General features: G+C 43.6%; 1 protein-coding gene across 1 annotated transcript in view; it reads right to left on the reverse strand.

Moving 5' to 3' along the window:
* DNAH6 (dynein axonemal heavy chain 6) overlaps positions 1 to 21,130 on the reverse strand; it is a 150,304-nt gene that overhangs the window by 74,151 nt on the left and 55,023 nt on the right. The window contains exons 31-41 of the mRNA XM_031441370.2: positions 19,915 to 20,082; positions 17,814 to 17,962; positions 15,846 to 15,953; positions 11,978 to 12,533; positions 11,047 to 11,169; positions 7,347 to 7,529; positions 6,679 to 6,822; positions 5,315 to 5,536; positions 4,361 to 4,508; positions 3,265 to 3,422; positions 1,654 to 1,785 (exon numbers count right to left, since the gene is read on the reverse strand). Coding sequence (XP_031297230.2) covers positions 1,654 to 1,785; positions 3,265 to 3,422; positions 4,361 to 4,508; positions 5,315 to 5,536; positions 6,679 to 6,822; positions 7,347 to 7,529; positions 11,047 to 11,169; positions 11,978 to 12,533; positions 15,846 to 15,953; positions 17,814 to 17,962; positions 19,915 to 20,082 — 2,091 coding nt within the window. The remainder of the gene's footprint in view (positions 1 to 1,653; positions 1,786 to 3,264; positions 3,423 to 4,360; positions 4,509 to 5,314; positions 5,537 to 6,678; positions 6,823 to 7,346; positions 7,530 to 11,046; positions 11,170 to 11,977; positions 12,534 to 15,845; positions 15,954 to 17,813; positions 17,963 to 19,914; positions 20,083 to 21,130) is intronic.

The raw sequence follows: 21,130 nt of genomic DNA on the forward strand, positions 1-21,130 counted from the left end.
CCCTACCCTCTCTCCCCACTGCTCCCTGTGCCCGGAGCAGTGTGCAAATTCAGTACTTTATCATCAGTCCTAAGTTACCTGGGACACGCCCCTCAGCACCGATCACATCACAAAGTGTGTCCAGAGGGCATGGTTGGAATCACTCATTTCAAACTTTAGAATAAAAGGTTCTCAACCAAAAAAGTCTTGGAATACCAGTGCTGGTCCCTGTACCCGCTTCACATCATGTTCTTTACTTGCTGCTTAACTATGGGAGCCAACATCCTATCCTTTCACATTCTCAAGCACTCTCTGAAAGGTTTGCAAAATGTGGCCGTTCTTACACATCCTGTTGGCATCAGCACTTAAACAACTTATTGGAACTACCTCAAATTTATTAGAAATAATTTTCCACGGATATAAGCTCTTTCAATATGGAAACCACTTTCCATGTACTGACGGCTGTGCACGAGCGGGTTCTGCTCCTTCCTCTCCTCGAGGAGGGAGGGCCCGGCTGGAAGGAGAGGCTGACGCTGGTGAGTGCAGAGGCTCACTTAACGCCCCCACCACTGGGCCTCTTCGGCTCCTGGGTGATTACCGCCAAGGTCAGCCTCCCCAGACCAGTCACCCGTCTTATCCGACCTGCACACCCCCTTTGCCATTTCCTGACTCTGTGACCTCATTCATCCACGTGTCTGTTCCTCCCAGTCAGTTCCCACCCCACAGCACTCAGCTCAGTCTCCTCTGAGCATCTTTGTATGTGTGTGTGTGTGTGTGTGTGTGTGTGTGTGTTATGTTTTCATTTTTTTAAATTACTTTTCTAATATATTTTTATTGCAGTATAGTTAGTTTGCAGTGTTGTGTCAGTTTCTGGTGTACAGCACAGCGCTTCAGTCGTACAGGAACACACATATATTCACTTTCATATTCTTTTTCACCATAAGTTACTACAAGACATTGAATATAGTTCCCTGTGCTGCACAGTAGAAACTTGTCTATCCATTTCATATACAGTAGTTTGCATCTGCAAATCTCTGAGCACCTCGCTGGCCGGTTAGGGCATCCCCGCTCTGCTCAGGCTGCTACATGCTCTCCCATCGCTCTATTCAGAATAATGCCTCACACTTGCTGGACACGTCTGCTGAGCCCTACAGGGCAGACACAGTTATTTCCCCACTTAAAGGAGGAGGAAGTGGCCCCTTGGAGAAATTTGTACAGATGGAAGAAATACGGCTGCTTGTTTTCGTTGGAGGTGGTGGCTGCAGCGTTGGTGAATTCCAGGTTAGGTGGGCTGAGCTTGGGCTCGCTGGGTTATTGGGGGTGGCGTCTGGTGGGCAAGTGGACACAGACGTGGCGGTCGGAGGGGAGATGAGCACAGAGTTGGGGGCTGGTAGTGGACGAGATCTGCTGGGCGTCCAGGGCTCAGGGGACAGCCTTCCTTACAGGTAGGGGCTGTGTTTTGACAACTCTAAAGCCATCTCTGAGCCCACAAACACAGAAGGCTGTGATGCAAATGCCTGTCGGCTGGTGCCCAGGTGGCCCTGGGTTTACTGGGTTTCTGCTTAGGGAAGGCTGGGGGTGCTCCGTGGAAACACAAGACTCTTCTGATTGTGCAAGTCTTGGAACAAATATGTTTTCTTTTCCCCTCCTGCCCAAGGTTAAACCCACACTCACCTGGAAAATCTGTTTCAGACTGTGCTCCGAGGGCACGGGGAGGCAGAGCACGCTGAAGTGTCGGATGAAGCGGGGGGTCACGGGGTTCCGGCCGCCGCCCGGGGGTGCGCACGCAGATACGATCGTCACATCCTGTAAGGAGAGAAAGCCACTCAGGTCACCCAGCAGAGGAGGAGATGGCGTCTGCCTGTCCCAATGGCAGGGCTCAGAACCAATGATCCTGGAGGACCTACCACTGACAGCATTGTGTTACGTTTCCAGCACGTTATCTGACTTCATTGTCACAACCACCTCCGGAGATCACTGTTGTCCTTTCTACCGTGCACATGAAAAAAACCAAGGCCCTGGGTGGTTCAACAAATTGCTAACTTATTGCTCATAAGGTCACACAGCTAACTCATCTACCTTGTATAAATACTCCCATGTAAAAATGTAATCTCAAAAATTTTAAGAATGTGTACCTTAGATGAAAAGACACTCATTCAGCAAATACTAAGTATAGTCAATTCTTGTCATTTGTGGTAGGTACAGTCTATGAAATTGCCAGGAACCCTGAATTAATGCACCCGGAACCACTGTTCCTAAGGGAAATACAGGGTTACGTTCCCTGCCAGCCTCTGGTCGGAACACTTTCAACTGATGGATACGTGATGTTGCAGTTGCCTCTGGTCTTGCCTCCTCTCTAGTCCACACCTCCCCAGCAGCCCAGGGGATCGCTCTGTAACGTTTCCATCAGAGGCTCCCCATCTCTGAGAGGATAAATCCGCATTTCTCCTCATGGCACCACGGCCCCCTGGGCTGACATCTGCATCCTTGGCTGCTTCAGCGCTCACAGTCCACACTACTCTGAGATGCAAACACTCCCCTTCCTTGCTTTGCCCTGCCCTGCCCGCAAAATCCTGTTCTGACGTCACCTCTTCCAGGAGGGATTCTCTCATCATCAGCCCAGCACCCGCCCCCACCTCCTTCTGGTCTCTCTCCACTTCTCACCCTGCATTAAACACATGTTCATCCATCTCTCAAAGCTGGGCCCCCCAGGGGGCCGGGAGGTCTCCCTCGTCCATGCACCTCATGAATCAAGCAGGGCGAGAATCCACATGGACTGAATGAACTGAGCCACACGGAAGAGACACTGACGCCGCACGTCATGGGCTGAACTACGTCTCCTTCTCCACCTCCCCTTCTCCACCTCCCCCTGGCCAATCACATACTGAAGCCCTGACCCCCAGCGTCCCAGTGTGACTGTTTCTGCAGACAGGGCATTTCAAGAGCTAATTTAGTCACAACAAGGCCATAGGTGAGCCCTAATCCAGGATGACTGGTGTCCTTTCAAGAAGAGGAGATTCGGACACAGCTGGACACAGAGGGAAGGTCGTAAGACACAGGGAGAGCACAGCCACCTACAAACCAAGGACAGAGACCCCAGAGTAAACCAATCTGTGACATCTTGACCCTGGACTTCCAGCTTCTACAACTGTAAGAAAATAAATGTCTGTTGTGTGAGCCACCCACCCTGCCGCACTTTGTTGTGGTAAGTCTGGCAAACGACTACGCTAAACTTGACAGCCGATTAAATTTGAGCACGCAAAGCAATCTGAAGCCCAAAGTAACCTGTATGTCTTTCCAAAAGAGCTTGTTTCTGTCGTAAAATCCACCAAAATCTTGATATTGCCGGAGCAGCTCAATGGGAGGCTGAGAGCCATAGCGATCCAGTCTGGGCATGTTTAAGTCGTCAACAAAAATCACGACTCGCTTGTTTCCCGGTGCTCCTAGGGAGGTAGATAGCGTGAATTTAAGAATCACGACTCGCCCCTGGGAAACGTCAGGCACAGCGCAGGTGAGGCTTCGGGCTCAGTGAACACGGTGAACACCTTGTGGGGAGCTCAGCTCCTCTCACAGAGTGAGGAGGGCCCCAGCACGGTCGTGTCTTGAGGAGGAGAGACGCCTCTGGTCCCGTCCAGGCCCCTGCAGGGAGCTGTGGGCCCGGCCGGGACGTCCACACTGTCAGGGGCTCCCTCACCCTCGTCATCCCTCCGCAGTGCGGGATGATGCCATTTGGACCAGGCTCAAGGTAACTATAAGTGACCTAAAGTTATGCTCTTTATCTGCGTGGTTAATAAGGAAGGACGAGGGCGATGCCACAAAACCTGGCTCAGAGCACAGACGGAAGGAACAGCCACAAAACTTCCACACTTGCTCCCTACGGAGCTCAGATGACTCAACGCACCAGATATAAAGAGGTTTGTTTGTTTATTTTAAATAAAGGGAACTGTAGTCAATATCTTGTAGTAAACTATGATGAAAAAGAATATGAAAACGAATATATGTCTGTACGTGGATGACTGAAACATGATGCTGTACACCAGAAACTGATACAATATTGTAAACTGACTATAGTTCAATTAAAGAAAGAAAAAAAGAAAAATCAGTGCAGGTTTGAAAGCAGAGCCCAAGTGGAGAGGGAGAGCCAGAGAGAGGCAGGGACTGAAGATTTTTTGAGTTGAAGGTGATCGGAATAAACCACTCACTTGCTAACAGGAAGATACCTTGATACATAGCACAGGAAAGAACACATGAACAGAGTTACCTTTACAAATAAACTGAGCAAAGAAAATACCCAGTTGTAACTTTATTACATGCACTGTTTTTGTGACTTTATTAGCATAATAAAAATTTGTGTGGGACAAATGACAACAATAATTCTTACCTAGAATATTTTTTCTTTTCCTCTCCAGTTTGGACTCAATGATCTCTTGTGTTCTTGCCGATGAAGTTTGAGCGGAAAAATTTAGATACACAGGAACATAGCCAGCTGATTCTTGAATTCTATTTAACAGTCCTTTTGCAATAACAGACTTTAAATTGTAAAAAAATATGTTAACTGATTTCACGTTCAGTATAGTATCTTTTCAATTGTCTCTATCAGTAATAATCCAGTACAATGAGGAAGAAACAGGACAAAAGGAGAGAGGCTGAAGCCAGACTGAAATGTCTGCCTTCCTCTTCCTGGAAATTCATTTTAATTAGATTTATCAGATCTAAAGAAATACTTTAATCAGATCTATCTCAGCAAAAAAATTTTATTTCAGTTTCATACCAAGATCTGTCTTGGTTACTATCCATGTCGGTGTGGTAACAGGAGCCAGAAACTCAGAAATAATTTAGAGGGGAAACAGCGAGTCTCTGTTTATGTGGACCTCCACCCAAACCAACAAGACCAGTCAGCATTTTCCCTCTACTTTTTCTACACATCATTGCTGTGTTAAGAAGTAAACGGGCAGGAGGTAACAGACTGACCTTCATCAGTAATCCACTGGGGGCACAAACCACCTTGACCGATTCCCACCCTAACCCCACGCTGACCCACAGTGGCAGCCCCAGAAATTCTAAGCGACACCACATAAATGCCCGCAAACACAAAAGCTTGGCCCACAGGGTCCTCTGGCTTATGTATTAATGACGCCACGGGTTTATTCAGACAGTGGCAAACCATAGAGTGGGTATGGATTCAGCGTAGTTAGACTCTTCCTGGAAAAAAGCGATCAAAATTCAAAATCCCCCGGGGAAATAAGGCACTGATAAATCATACGAGTATTTACAAAGCTAGGTCCCTCACGCCCTCATTGTGGACAGACCTTCTCGTCTGACGTAGGAGTCCTACCTTGCCAACTCCAGTTATTCCAGTGAACAGCACCGAGTGCCTGACTGCCAGGAGTTTTTCCATCAGATACCCAAAGCGCACCGTGTCAGCCGTGGGGACAAGCATCTCAAAAAAGGGGATATCTCGGCTGTACTTGAAGGTGGGTATGATTCGTTCCCAGGGATCCAGCCGTTTGGTGTCAAAGTCCATGTGAATGCTCCACAGGTCGCCGGAACTGGGAAGCTAGGGTGCAAAATTAAACACCACTTTCGACAGGATTGACACACGGCAGCAGAAACACTCACAGGAACAAAGACAGTCATAGAATAAGGATGGATCTGGATTTGTTTCTTTGTAGAGAAATGGTTGTTGGAGTACCAGACTCCAATTCTTTAACAGAACCAAGCAATACAATACGTTGAACCTGACAGACTGACTATAAAACCCCCTATTAGACTTGTAAAGTGTTTTCAATTCAGTCCATGATTCAGGGGCTCACTCCATGCCAAATACTGTGCTCGGTGCTGGAGGAAAATGCGGAAAGAGGACCCGCCTCGCCTTCAAAGACCTCGTAATCGACACAAGCACACTAATGATTGCTCGTGGAGAAGTAAGGGTTCCGACGGAGCTCAGTACATTCGCAACGGAGGGATGGCTCATCCTCCTTGCAGGGGAGCTGTGCTGATGGCTAGAGATTTAGAAGGGGTTCTAGGGGATGGCCATGCTACAACTCGGACTTGAAAGACAAGCAGGAGTCAGACAGGCAAAGAAGGGATGAGACGGGGATGGGGAAGGAAGGGTCAAGGTGTAGGCTAAGCAGACAGGCCTGGAAGCCATGGAAAGTGCCATGCACGTTGGGAACTATAAGAGGTAAGTCTAGAAACACAGGTGGGGCCAAGTTATGAAAAGCCTCACTTATTAGAGAGCCTGCAGCAAGGGTTCAGTGAAGAATTCTGAGTCTGTCTCTCTGTCTTAAATTCCCAGTTGTCCTCAATCTGATCTTAACAGTGAGGTACCTGGTTGCCATTATCTTCAATATACTGATTCATTCGGTCAATCTTAGAACGTATAGAAAGTCGTTTCAGAATCGCTAAACCAGGGCACCGTGAAAAAATAAATTTACTAACTAGAACTCAATGTTTCTGTTTACAATAGGACGTTTTCATACACTTTTATACCTTACTTTCTTCATGTGGTCAGGAGAGAACTCCTAAAAACTTAAAAAAAGTAAGTGTTATCCATGGTCTAAAAAAGTAAATAATTTTAGAAACCCTTTTAAATGAAGAATTAAGATTTATAGTAGAACTAAGGCTTTTAAAGTTTTAGTCTTAAAATTTAATTTTAATGATTCAGAGTTACTATGTTTACATGTATTTGGTTCTTACCCTGGCATCAGGATTATCATCAAATTGTGTCCTAATAAACGTGTCAAAAGAATCCCAGTAGTTTTCAGTTAAATTTCCGCCTAGAGACCATACGTAACAGAATATAAAAGTCTGACACAGTATAGTGTTCAGTTTTGTTTGCTCCTGAAAGAACAAAGAGAAAGAGTTTCAATAGTTCACATGTTAACATAAAAAGAAGTCTAAATTGCAATGTATAAAGACTTTTCTTTTGTGTAGGCGTATGCATTTTTAAAAGGGCACACTGTACGTTTTTTATATTCCATTCAATCGTTCCCACAGTGATGTTTTATCGTAGTATAAATACTCTGATGAGAAAATGAGTGGCGAGGAGCATGTGAAACAAAAGCTCAAGGTTATCTTTCAACTATTATAACTATGTCTATCCCCACATGAAGGTGTTTAAGGAGACACACATTAGGAACACGTTATAGACTATGAGGGAATTTAAAAATTGAGTTTAAGATAAACTATGGGCTAGAATTCCTTCCAAATCTGAGATTCTACAAATCTACTCATAGTCATTAATCCCCTAAAAAATTAACTTGAGAATCAAACAGTCGTACGATGGAAAGTCTGTGGTTATTTATTTGCAAAGCATCCATCGTAATCCCACTTTCCCAGTTTTACAGCAACAAGACCCTGCCTACCACTGTCAAATTGATTCCATCTCTCCCAAGCATCAGAGACTCCAGTAAGCAACAGAGTGTGGTAACTTTGCTGATGTCCACTTGTGGGATTGCTTGGCTGCACTTTTTATTGATAAAATTTAAACCATCATCAACGTAACGCTGGAAAAGATTCAATATATACCCTTGGGTTTCTTCATTCAGCTGAAAAGTAAACAAATGAATGATATTTTAGCAAGAGCAGATAAAATATATAATGAAGTTCAAAAAGGGTTTGTTTACACTTGTAAGTTGCAGTATAGCCTGTGACTTAGATTGAAGGCAATAAGCATCATAAGATATGAGGCAAGTTAAATTAAAAAAAAAAAAAAACCCTCTGTGGCTTGGAAGGGCCACAAGGGGGAGAGGCTGGGTAGCTGATGATGTCCTACATCTTGATCTGGTAATGGGCCCACAGGTGTTTATTTTATAATCCTTTGTTAAACTGTCAGTATATATTTCATGCAGTCTTCTGTACTGATGATATGTCTCACAATTAAGAGCAATAAAAAAGAAGTACAAAATGAAACATTTAAAATATCTATGTAAGGTAAAGGACTAATTCCTAAAGATTTAAAAAAGAATGTTGCCCCTTTTACCACTTCTTTTAACATTGTACTAAAAGTCTTAGTTAATGCAATAGGGCAATAAAAGGAAATAAAAAGTATACAGATTGGGAAGAAAGAAGAAAACTCTCTGTTTACAGATGACATGATTATCTACATAGAAAATCCCAAAGAACCGACTGAAAACTCCTGGAACAAGTAAGTTGTTACAGCAAAGTTGTACAAGACAAGGTTCACATGCAAAAGCCAATCGCTTTCTTATATGCCAAAAATGAGTAATTAGAATTTGAACTAAAAAATACAGCATCATTTACATAAGTACCAAAAAATAAAACACGGAGGTGTATTTCTAACAAAATACGTACAAGATTTATATGAGAAAAACTACAAGATTCTGATGAAAGAAACCAAAGAAGATCTAAGTAAGTGGACAGATGGCTCACGCGCACGGACAGGAAGACCCAATATTGTGAGGATGTTAGTCATTCCTAACTTATCTATAGGTTTGATGCGATGGGTGAAAACACCAGTAAGTTACTTCGTGGGTATCAACGAGCTGAGTCTAACGTTTACACGGAGAGGGAAGAAGACCCAGAACAGTGAACGCAACATTAGGGAACCAGTTTGGAGGGCTGATACCGCCCCACGTCAAGACTCACTGTAAAGCCACAGTGATCAAGACAGGGCGGTACTGGCAAAGAACTGACAAACAGATTAATGGAACAAGAGGGAGATCCCAGAAATAGACTCATACAAATATGGTCAACTGATCTTTGACAAAGGGACAAAGGCAATCCAATGGAGAGGGGACAGTGTTTCCAACAATGGTGCTGGAGTTGGACGTCCACATGGTAAAAAAAAAAAAAAAAAAGAATCTAGACACTGATCTTATGCTTTTCACAAAAATTAACTCAAAATGGATCATAAACCTCAATGTAAAAATGCAAAACCATAAAACTTCTAGAAGACAACAGAGGAGAATATTTTGGTGACAGGTTTGGAAATGAGGTTTTAGATCTAACAACAAAAGCACAATCTGTGAAAGGAAAATTGGTAAATTAGCTTTCATTAAAATTAAAAAGCTGTATGCTGTGAAAGACACTGTTAAGAGAATGGGAAGACAAGCCAGACTGGGAGAAAATACTTGCACAAGACATATCTGATAAAGAATTTGTATCCAAAATACATAAGGAACTCTCAAAACTCAATAATAAGATGACCCAATAAAAAGTAGGCAAAGGATTTGAACAGCAACCTCATCAAAGAAGATGTATAGATGGCAAATAAACAATATAAAAGCCATTCAACATCATATATCACAAAACAGCACATTAAAACAACAATGAGATGCCACTACATGCCTATTAGAACGGCTCAAGTCTCAAACACCTCACCACCAAACGCTGGTGAGGATATGGAGCTACAGGAACTCTCGTTGACGGCTGGTGGGGGTGCAACAAGGCACAACCACCTTGGAAGACACACCGACAGCTTCTTACAAAGCTAAACGTAATTCTGCCACATGATCCAGCAATCACAGTCCTAGGTATTTACCCAAATGAGCTGAAAACTTACACCTACACGAAAAGCCGTATGTGGCTGTTTATAGGAGCTTTATTCATAATCGCTAAACCCTGGAAACTTTGAGATATCCTTCAGTAAGTGCATGGATAAACTTGGTAAATGCACACCATGGACTATTATTCAGTGTCCCAAAGAAATGAGCTCTCAAGCCACAGAAAGACATGAAGGAATCCTGAGTGCGTATTACTAAGTGAAAGATGTCAATCTGAAAATACACTGTATCGTTCCAGCTATATGACATTCCGGAAAAGGGAAAGCTATGGAGACAGTAAAACAACCAGCGGTTGCCAGGGGTTGGGGGAGGGTATGGAGGGATGAACAGGTGGAGGACAGATTTTTAAGGCAGCGAAACTATTTTGTATACTATAACAGTGGATACACGATAGTGTTCGTTTATCAAAACTCACAGAGTGGCACAACATAGAGTGAACCGTAATGTAAACTGTGGACTTCAGTTAGTAAGAACGCATCAGTGTTGGTTCATCAATTTTAACAGATGTGCCAACCACACCAATGCAAAATGCTGGTAATAGAGGAAACTATGTTTGGAGGAGAGAAAGCGTATGAGAACTCTCTGTACATTCTGTTACATTTTTCTGTAAACCTAAAACTACTCTAAATAAAAATAAAGGTAAATCAAAAATTTAAAAAGTCTATTAGAAAACGGAATTCAGGAACATTTAACATCTTACGGCAGCCCATGATGAAGTCTCAACTCTGAGCATTACTGCTTGCATCAGGCTACTCTGAGAGTAGACCACAATGTTCTTAAAATGTTGACGCCTAAGAATGAAGAAAACAATATAGTCTTCTGACTCATCTTTGGAGCGGGAGAGGCAGAAGGATGATGCTTTCTTGGAGCGGGGTTTGAGATGAGATGGGGCGAAACTGAAAAAGATGGCTTGTTAAGGTAAAGAGGAAGTCTACTTTGGAATGGAGAAGGTACAGAAGATAATATGGAAACGAGCTGTTCTGAATAATAACGTAAAAGCTCTCCTTCATTTTGGGTGGAATGGTACCTCTGATGCCGATGTTAGAATGTGTCTCGGGTAACGGACCTAAGAGTGGGTGGGAAGTGAACTGGTTTCCTCTTCTTTCTGGCTCTCAGTGGTGTTCAGGGCTCCTAAGATCTACAAACAGTGACAGTGCCTGGATTTAAATGCTCTTTTTTCTTCTTGTGCTTCCTTCTCATTATCTCAAGCCTTCTGCAAAGTTTTTTTTTTTCAGGGGAAACTCAAGGAAGTGTCTGTGCTTGAATTTGAGAGAACCCAGGCTGGGGAGAAGCCAGGCAGGGTAGGCAGAAGCCAGAGCGAGGAGGCAGGCTGGCAGGTTGAGGAAACAAATAATGACAGGTTTGGGGAATAGGTCACACTCCTGGAGGGTCCCAAGAAATCTCAAGGAGAGGGCTAGGCACAGGGCTGCGGTTCCCTCAGTCAAGCACAGTGAGGCCTTAATCAACTGCCATGTGGACACTCGAAGGTGGGGGGAGCCCAGGCAGACGGAGATAACGGGGAGCTCCCGGCTGCACTTGCTTTTTTAGAAACACTCTTCATCCAGGTTTTGACGTAAGGCATCCACTTCAGCTCATCAGGATCCACAAACACCATCCCACATCTACTGACGGTCGCAGGAGAGGCAACCTTTAGATCTTGCACCTAGAATTGAAGGGAGTTGAACAGGAAATGGTTAATACGATACTCCTTTATCCCCCCAGCTTTAATGTTAATGGTTTACATGTTTGAAATTTAAGTTTACACTGTAAGGATGTGCGTAGAAGAGACCGGAAGGGTTATAAGTAATTAGAAATGGAGAAGGGAAGTTAAGTGAGGCATAGGAGAAAAAAATACATGTAAGTATAGAAGGATACTGCCAAATCCTTACGGGAGGTACAGCTATTTCCTTTCCCTTCCTTTTGCTTTCTTTTTACCTTTTTTTATTCTTATATCCTAGCCTAGCCCAACACCTAGGACACAGCAGGCATTCAATTAACGTTTGATGAATGACTGACTACAGCAGGGGGTGCTATCTTCCATAACACTGTGTAGCTATGTTTGGCTCACATTCCTTTTCCAATTCCATCACCAAATACTCATACCACAGAAGGATGATTTATTCATCTTAAAAATAACAATTATTTTTAACTTGGAGAGCATTTCAAACAGTGTAAAGACATCAATATATATAACTACCTCCAAAGGAAAAGAAACAAGTGCTGGGGAAGCCAGAATTGACTGCATTTCTTGTTTATAGAGAGATGGGAATATTTCAGGGCTTTTGGTTAACAGAATGGACAGTCTATAATCTATTATTATAAAGGACAATTTGACAAGTATTTAGTATGCAAACAAAACATCGTGGTAGGCCTTACAGATAATAAATGATGTATCAGCAAGAGAAAACAATTAACGATGGCATGCCAACGTAATGAACAGTTTCACACTGCAGTAAGGAATATATATTTACCTCAAAAAGCATGTGGATTTGAGGTGTGAGTTTAATCCTCTCACTGTTAGCCAGGCACAGCATCTTGTTATCATCCAAGACTGTGTTCATATTTTCAATCCAAAGAGCATCCACTGGCCCATCACTGATGATCCATTTGTGGTCCTCAGAAGTGTCATTCACAGCTGCTCGGACACTTAGCGCCATCAAACCATCTTTCCACTCCAAGGTTATGTTATTAACTTCACCATACAATTCACCCATTGTAATCGATTTAGGATTAAGAACGTATGTTTTTACTGGTTGGTAAAAGGGATTATCTATACCAAGTTTCCGCAAGTTTCCTAAAGTTTCTGCTAGTATTCGGTAAACTGTGGTCTTGCCACCTCCGGTTGGCCCAACTAACATGACACCATGCCTTACTAGCATAGTTTCATAGAACTGTATCACTTTTTCAACCATACATGTCTCAGGTTGCAGATTTTGTCCATTCATGACATTTATAATTGTTGACTGTAATATTCCATAATCATGTTCTGGAATTTGGACTCCAGGAAAAAGGTCAGATATAATTCCACTGGAAAAAAGAATCAGTTAGAAACCACTGGTCATTGATATTTCCCCATATTTGTTACAGTTAATTGATTAAACATTACCATTGGTTCTATTTTTCTCATTAATCCTTTTTTCTGCAGTCTGAGATTATCCTATGTGTTATACCAGAATCTATCATTTCTCTGAAGTTGTGTATGATTTCGTTTGTTTCCTGAACAGTAGACCAATGTTCTTAAGTATTTTGGGAGATTTTTGAGATTTTTTTTAATTTATGATTTTGTATTATATACAGTACATGGCATGGTATCAAACATACAGAAGGGGATGAATTTATTAGTTTATCTTAAAAATTTTATTTATATCTCAAGAAGAAAAGAGGGAGGACCCAAATAAGCAAAATGAGAAATAAAAGAGGAGACCTACTTAAACTTAAAAGCTGCACAGCAAAGGAAACCACTGACAAAACAAAAAGACAGCCTACTGAATGGGAGAAAATATTTGTCAGTGATATGACTGATAAGGGGTTAATACCTAAAATATATAAACAACTCATACAACTCCATATTAAAAAAACACAATTAAAAAATAAACAGAAAACCTGAATAGACATTTCCCTAAAGACGAAATACAGATGGCCAACAGGTACATGAGAAGCTGATCAACACTGCCAATCCTCAGAGAAACGCATATCCACACTCCAATGAGGTATCACCTCACACCTGTCAGAATGGCTATCATCAAAAAGACCACAAATAACAAATGTTGGGGAGGATGTGGAGAAAAGGGAGCACTCGTACACTCATGGTGGGAATGTAAACTGATGTAGCCACTATGGAAAACAGTATGTAGGGTCCTTGAAAAACTAAAAATAGAACGACCATAGGATCCAGCAATCCCACTCCTGGGTATATATCCAAAGAAAATAAAAATACTAATTTGAAAAGATACATGCTCAATGTTCTTAGCAGCATTATTTACAATAGCTGAGATATGGAAACAACTTAAGTATCCATCAGCAGATGAATGGATAAAGAATATTTGGTGTATATATATGTGTATATATATACATTGAAATACATTAAAAAGAATGAAAATTTGCCATTTGCAACAATATGGATGGACCTGGAAGGCATTATGCTGAGTGAAATAAGTCAGCTAGAGAAAGACAAACACAGTAGGATATCACTTATATGTGGATTCTAAAAAATAAAGCAAACTAGTGAATGTAACAAAAAAGAAAGAAAAAAGAAAACCAGATCCATTGATAGAGAGAACAAACTTGTGGTTACCAGTAGGGAGAGAGAAGTGGAGAGGGGCAACATAAGGGTACGGGATTAAGAGGTACACATTATTATGTGTAAACTAAATAAGTTACAAGGATATATTGTTCAGCACAGGGAATGTAGCCAATATTTTATAATAACTTTAATGGAGTATAATCTATCAAAACATTCAATCACTATGCTATAGACCTGAAACTAATATAATATTGTAAATCAACTATACTTCAATAAAAAAGAGCAAGAAAAAAAGGTACTGATAATAATATGAGATGGATTTTACAACACTGTGGTAAGAAAGTCTACCTAAGAAGGACAAAAATTTGGTAACTTTAAAAAAAGATGATACAGTGAAAAATAAAAACAAACCAGGAAATACCAAACTTCTGTGAGGCAAAAAGGCTTTATACATAAAGAGTGAGTGATACACTTAGAGAAATATTTCCAAGTTTTATACCAGATAAAGTTTATGAGTTCCCACAAATCACTATGTAAAAGAACATAACAGAATGATGCCCTAAGAAAAATGAATTCAAATGACTAACAAGCATCAGAAATGATGCTCCTTGATACTAATAAAGTAATTTATATTAAAGTAGGCTACTGTTTGGTCTCCCTCTCAAACACATAAAGGGAAAGGGGCATGTTCACAAAACTATTTATATAAATGCAAAATGTCTTTGGAGGCCATACCGACAGGATCTACCTAAATTAAACATGTCCATTCCTGTCTACGACCTAGGGAACACAATTCCCAGAATCTCACTTACAGTAATGTCCTGAATGTGCAAACACAAATGTTTAGGAATTTTCATCGTTGTGGTTTTTTTAAAGTTTATTTAATGAATTTATTTATTTTGGTGGGGGAGGTAATTAGGCTTGTTTAGTATTTATTTATTCTTAGAGGAGGTACTGGGGATTGAACCCACAACCTCATACAGGCCAAGCCGGTGCTCTACCACTTGAGCTATACCCTCCCCCTCATCACTGTGTTCTGCCAAAAGTGAGTAGACACATGTTCTGGGAAACAGGGGATCTGACAGTGGACAAAAAGCACATGGACGTAAAGGACATCCCAGAATGACAGATGTGCCCCAAGGGTAACGGGCAACCAGTGTAGGCTAGAGAGGAGAGCAGAGGGCCCCAAGGAGACAGATTCGACAGAATATTGTGTATAACTGAAGTTTTTTTTTTTTTTTTGGAGTTTACACTCGCGGAATTTGGAAATGAATTAGTGATCAATTTACAGAAAAGTCGGTAAAGGAATAAAAAACAAAAACTAAGACAGTTAATAAATGCAGGGAAGATAAAAGGCTAGATAATCCAATAACAAGAGAAATGTAGCTCAGCTCTGGGTAATATTTATATCTCTGTAATAAATTCTGGAAATCCTGGATACTTAGCCCCAGTTATGCCACCGTGTGACTCCATAGAGGGGATGGGGGGAGGGGAGGGGGCATGTGCACATCCTCCTCTCTCTGTTAGTGACTTACTAGGTAATACCTAAAGCTGAAAAATCATGAAATGGCACAAACGTGGTCCTATACAACAGGGAGGGAAATAGCAAAATGAAAGAATGAATGGATGAACTGACAAGTGATTGCCTTTGGGAGGTGGGAGCTGGTGAAGGGCAGGGGAGCGCTGTTTTTCCTGAGAGTAATTTTATAACAGCATTGTATTTTTAAAACTACATACATATGTGGCTTGGATAAACATAAAACTAAATAATAAAAGTTGAAATCGATAAAAGCAATCACATTTATGTTGAGGCTCAAATCTGCTTCTTTTGGGTCAGGAACTTCTCGTAGTTCAGAAACTTGCAGCCAAATGCTAATAGCATAGCATGCAGCTTGGTGATCAATACTTTGGAAAAAAATAAACAATTGGATTGATGCTAAAATCGGTAGCATCTTTATCTGAAGCTTGCATTTTTAAAACTGCAGTGAAATGATGAGAAAGTTATTACCTTACAAGTGACAGACATATTTGAAGATCAACCACCCTTTACCCTCTACACAGCAGCCAGGCTTTATCAGTAACATCGAGACGTTTACCTGAAGAGAACAGCATCGTCTGCTAGGAATTTTGGCAAATTAGAGTCTCGTAAAGCTCTTATCAACACCACATCTTCACTGAGGTCTGGGTTCTCTCTTTTTAAAGACCTAAATATAAAGGAATAATTCAGATGACATCGTGAAAACATGGTGTCAAATGAGATTTTCCAAATCTGTGGGTGAGGGATTTGGCCTGCAGAAAGGGTGGAGGGCACCCAGTGCAGACTCCTGCCGGAAGGAGAGGACCACTTCCCCTCGCATGTCCTGCATCCGTCTCCAGGAGAGGACATGACCAAGTCAGGTACAGGCTATGTGGCCGCGAGGAGAATGACAAGGACAGTTTCTCAAGCTCCCCCCATCAAACTAGACTTTATCTAACCTGACTTTACATGTCCCTGAGTACATCATGGTGATGCATAGCCCTGAGACTTCCTTCACTCTCAGCCCACAATGCTCTGCTCTGCTCTTGCTGGCTCTTATTTTTCCTTCGGTCACTCCGTCCTCTAAAGAGATGTGCAGAGCCTGAGCCAGTGAGTCGTGGCCCGAGGGGAAGAACTAGAGAGAAGACAGATTCCCTCAGAGACTCCGGGCAAGCTGGGGGTTTCACACGTTATAAAGTGTCCACAGGTTATAAAGAGAGCGGTTGGGGCCTGAAGAGAGGAAAGACTTTTGCTCCACTGGGAACTAGAAAGGAGCAGCCTTGGACCACGCTGTGAAGACAGAGGTGGAGTCTAGGAAGGAAGACCGGACTGAGGATTGAGCGATGGAACTGAGGCTTCTCCCAGCGCGTCCGGCTTTGTCAGGCGACCCGCAGGGCTGACTCTGGTGGTAGTGAAATTTCCCTGGGGGCTCCCGTTCTCATCAAGTCAAATAGCCTGACCAGAAGAGTATTAAGCTTGTGCTAATTATTAAGTAGAAAAAAAATCTGAAATAAAACAAATCCTTCTAACAGCTACTTCCCCAGTTTCTCACACCAGCCCATAGAATAGAGCACTTTGTAGCAGCTTTTGTGGACGCCGAAATCACGGTAAAGGGCACACTTCTCTTCTCATTTTGTCCCAGTGAGGGGGGGAAGCCGCGTCCAACAGGCACCGTCCCGAACAGCCCACCCACCCCCAGGTGCGGGGGCTCCTGCCTTTCTGGAGCTCAGTGCCTCCTCACTAGCAACAAAGCATAAGCAGAGGGACCACTAGTGACGCCACGCAGATGCCAGCCGACAATGCTGACTCACTCCAGGCATGAATCAGCTCTGAATAGTGAGCTGAAAGCCGTTTGTCTGCATTTGAGGATAAACAGCAGAAGCCACTCAACTAAACAGATGGCAAAGAAGAGGCTGCTGAGGCCAAACCCAGTGAAGCTCCATTTTGAAAAGACTGAATTTAATTAAAAAAACCCAAAAAACACATGACAGACTGCATGCCTTTTACGTCTAGTCACCCTGTCTTATAGGGGTGAAGGCTTTTGTACTAAAACCCACTGCACGGGACGAGTTCAGGGGAAACAAACATTTGCCAAAGCCTAGCCGAGACTCAGGTTCAGGCTGGGCGCAGCCACGTGGGTTCTCACAGTGAAGAACCATCCTGGGATGAAGATCGGAGCCCCATGTCACGGTGGCAGGGGGCGGGGGGGGGGTTCCAAGACAAGAATGCCAGCATCTGGCACTTGTTGATCTCCTACTGTGTTGCTTTAAGAGCCATCTGTGAGTGACTTGTTTTTTTTTTAATTACAAATCCTTAAAAAAAATTTTCTTATTTATTTAGGTAGGGGTAGGGGGTGGGGGGGTAATTAGGTTTGTCTATTTATTTACTTATCTTTTTAGAGAAGGTACTGGGGATTGAAACTGAGACCTCGTGCACACCAGGCATGCACTCTACCGCTTGAGCTACACCCTGCCCCCTGTGAACTACTTGTTAAATGCATCTGATGACATGGTTTGGAGCTGGACTGCTGCCCACTCTGGCTCCTTACCCAGCCATGACCAGCACGGACTTCACGGCTCTCATGCCGAAGTCGTAGTGATCCTGCTGAGAGAGCTGCTCGCTGCAAAGCTTATACATCTGAGTCATCTTCCTCGCTAAAATCTTACTGGATTCGAATCCTTCGGAGTACAGGATTACCTAGAGTGGAGAGATGCAGTGCGATGCTTGTCATCTTACATTGCTGACAACATGTGAACATAGCACCAGAGCATGCAGAGTCTCCTTCAGGTGTCACGTCTCTCCAAGTCGTCACAGCCTTTAACAAAGGAACGTCAAGGGTGAAGGGCAAAGGGTTTTCTGTGCCACAAGGAGGAAGGTGGGAAATCATACAGGGACACCTGAGCACTGATTCTGCTTCCCTTGCATGGGTGGAGATGTGACCTTGGTGACATCTGGTTCAGGAGCAGCAGAGCCCACTGTGAAAATGTTCACATCGTGAAGGCTGGATGGCGTTGTAAGGCCTGAGTACAAACGCCAAGACGTGAGCTTCCCTGATCTGACAGCGTCAATTACAGTGACGCGCTCCCTGCAGGCTTCCCTGGGCTCAAGGGAAGGTTTGCGGCCTCTCCCGGGCCCTCAGAGGACGCTTTGCCTCTGACAAGTGTCTGCACATTTGGTTAAATAAATCAGTGATGATGGTGGAGGTGAGTGTGGCCCCTTCCTCCAATCCATAACCTACTCAACTCACTGCAGCGGGCCTCAGAATGGAGCTCTGAGGGGATGCGGAGACTCCCGAGTGGGGTCTGTTCTGCTCATTGCTTTGCCACTACCTGTTAGCGCAGGGCTCTGTGACCTGCGGGTGATTAAAAACATTACTGATGACGGCTCTGACTCATTCAGTCTGTGACGAAGACAGGAATAGCACTCAGAAGACTGGATATTTAAAATCTCTCCAATTCATGACTAATATAACAGCAGGACAAAACACGAGATGCGAGCACAAGGTTGGACTGAGTACTAAACCTGGCTTTCCTCCTACCAGCTCTGAACAACGAGCAGGTCATTCATCATCCCTGCCCACAGAGGGTCTAGAGGGACCACCTGCCTTAACTGCCACACCCCGCCTTGCCCCCAGGGGGCGCTGGGGGACTCATGAGATGCTGTAGGCATTTTACTCATGAAAATGGTAATTTTTCCAATGATAGGATTTGGCCTGGTCTATTCTATTCTTAGGTAATTACTTTTACTTCACACAGAGGAATGTTTTAAATTAGCTGTTGTCAGGAGTTTATTAGCCACAGGAGTAATATGTGCTTTCTGAGAAGCTACGTTCTAAACAGGGTGGTGTCCCCTGTTGTGAAACACAGCACTGACTGAGCACAAGGGGCCTTCTGGAGTCCTGAAAATGTCCTATAGTTTGGTCTTGGTAATCACACACGTGAGGACGTGTGTAAGAATTTGCTGAGTTGCATCTTTATAACCTGTGCACTTCTCTATATGTAAATTATACCTCAATAAAAAGTGCCAAGAAAAATACACATAAAATTTAACTACACTGGTTCTTAGCTAGTATGAAGGAAAAAAAGTTTAAATAGAAAAATCCCTAGATAGATACAGAAGGAACAAATCCAATCATAAGTGATTTATCCATGATTGCTAGTTTTTGACTAAGCTGATACAGACTGGAAACCAACCCCTGCCCTCCGTCACAATGATTTGTGTTGGTTCTGCTCAACATCCCTTGACTCTAATAAAAAAATAATGCAGAGAGAGAAGTGAGAATAATACCATATTTTTAGAATGAATCTAGACATTTTAATTCCTACAGAGGAACTGATAAACCCCAGTGAACTAGTTAATTAAACTCATTTATTCATTCCAGTTTTGGGGGCTTACTACATTCCAGATACAATCCTGGGCGTGATTAGGATACAGCTGTTACACACACACACACACACACACACACACATACACACAGAGAACAAAACATTCTATGTGGTAACAATCATACCCACACACGGAAGAGGGGACAATACCACGTAACCTCGGCCAGGGTGCGATCATAAAGGGAACTTTCTACCACAACAGAATCAAACGGTAAAGAAAAGAAACGAGCTCAAATCCTGGGCGCTCTGTGATGTGCTGCTCACCTCTGCAATCAGGGCGTAATTTGGAACCATCATCGCAAAGGGTCGAAACAGGGCTTTCAGATTATCCGGCAGCTCGGTTCTGCCTGCGTACCCGGGATTCATGGTGATGAAGGCTGCGCAGGTCGTCACCAACTTGATTTCCCGCCCCTCAAACATGAATCTAGAGAGCTGTCGGAAAGGGAGGGAAAATGTAAGTTAGCCCTTCTCCAGACACTTGTAAATTCCTTTCCGTAATTCCTACGCGGGCACAGAACTTGTGCAGTGGGCGTGCAGGCAAAGACTACTGGATCCTGCTGCTAGGACTGCTGCTCTCCTGAGTTCTGCCTTATTCACTCCCAGTCTCTTCTGGGCTCAGGATTTCCTGCCCTCTGCCTCTGCCAACTGTCTCCTCCTTCCCCGGCCCAGTCCTGCAATCTTCTCAGCCACAACAGCCTGCCTGAGACCTGGAGAATGAAGAGGGCATTTCACATAGGTGAGCAGGGTGGCCATTCCCGTCAAAGGGAGCAGGAACGAGGCGCAGCCCCGCATGTTCGGGGAATGACTAGCTGTTCACTTTGCTAAAGGGTAAATTTCCAGGAGGAATGTGTAAGGAGGCTGGGGCCTGAGCATCACAAATCTTGCATGCTAGGCTAAGGCCTTGAGAGCTTTGTCCTGTGGGTCGGGGGAGGCGGAGAATTTTAAGCAAAGTGATAGGACCAAAGGTGGCCTTGGAGAGGTTAGACAAACTCCACTCAGGGCGACCAGGAAGGAGCTGTTACTGGGGAGATGACGAGAGCCAGAACCGGGAGTTCTCACTGCAGATGAGAGGTCCAGGAGATGCAGCTGAATGGCCTTGGTGGGGGCTTAGGTTTGGGGTTGACAGTGATGGGAAAGATTCAAGATGAAGCCCAGGGTCCCAGCAGGGCCACTGAACGGCACTGTAATTAGGCGCGGAGAACACTGGGGAGGCCAGGATGGAGCTGGGCGGATGTGTCAGAGCCCGGAGGAGAAAGCGCTGGATGGCACAACTGGAGACCCCAGTCCTGCTGCTTCTAAATGGCTGTTCGTGTTCCTCAAACCTGCACGTTTCCGTGCTTTAGTTTCCTCATCTGTTCTGGGGGTACCTGCTGCCCCAGCTGTCTCACCTGTCCCCTGGAAGAACCAAGGGTGAGATGTGGCTAGTCTCAGAGTCCTCCCACCTTCCTGTCACTGCACATGGTCGCCGCCCCATTGGCAA

Source organism: Camelus dromedarius, chromosome 33 (genome assembly GCF_036321535.1).
Source record: "Camelus dromedarius isolate mCamDro1 chromosome 33, mCamDro1.pat, whole genome shotgun sequence".
NCBI lineage: Eukaryota > Metazoa > Chordata > Mammalia > Artiodactyla > Camelidae > Camelus > Camelus dromedarius.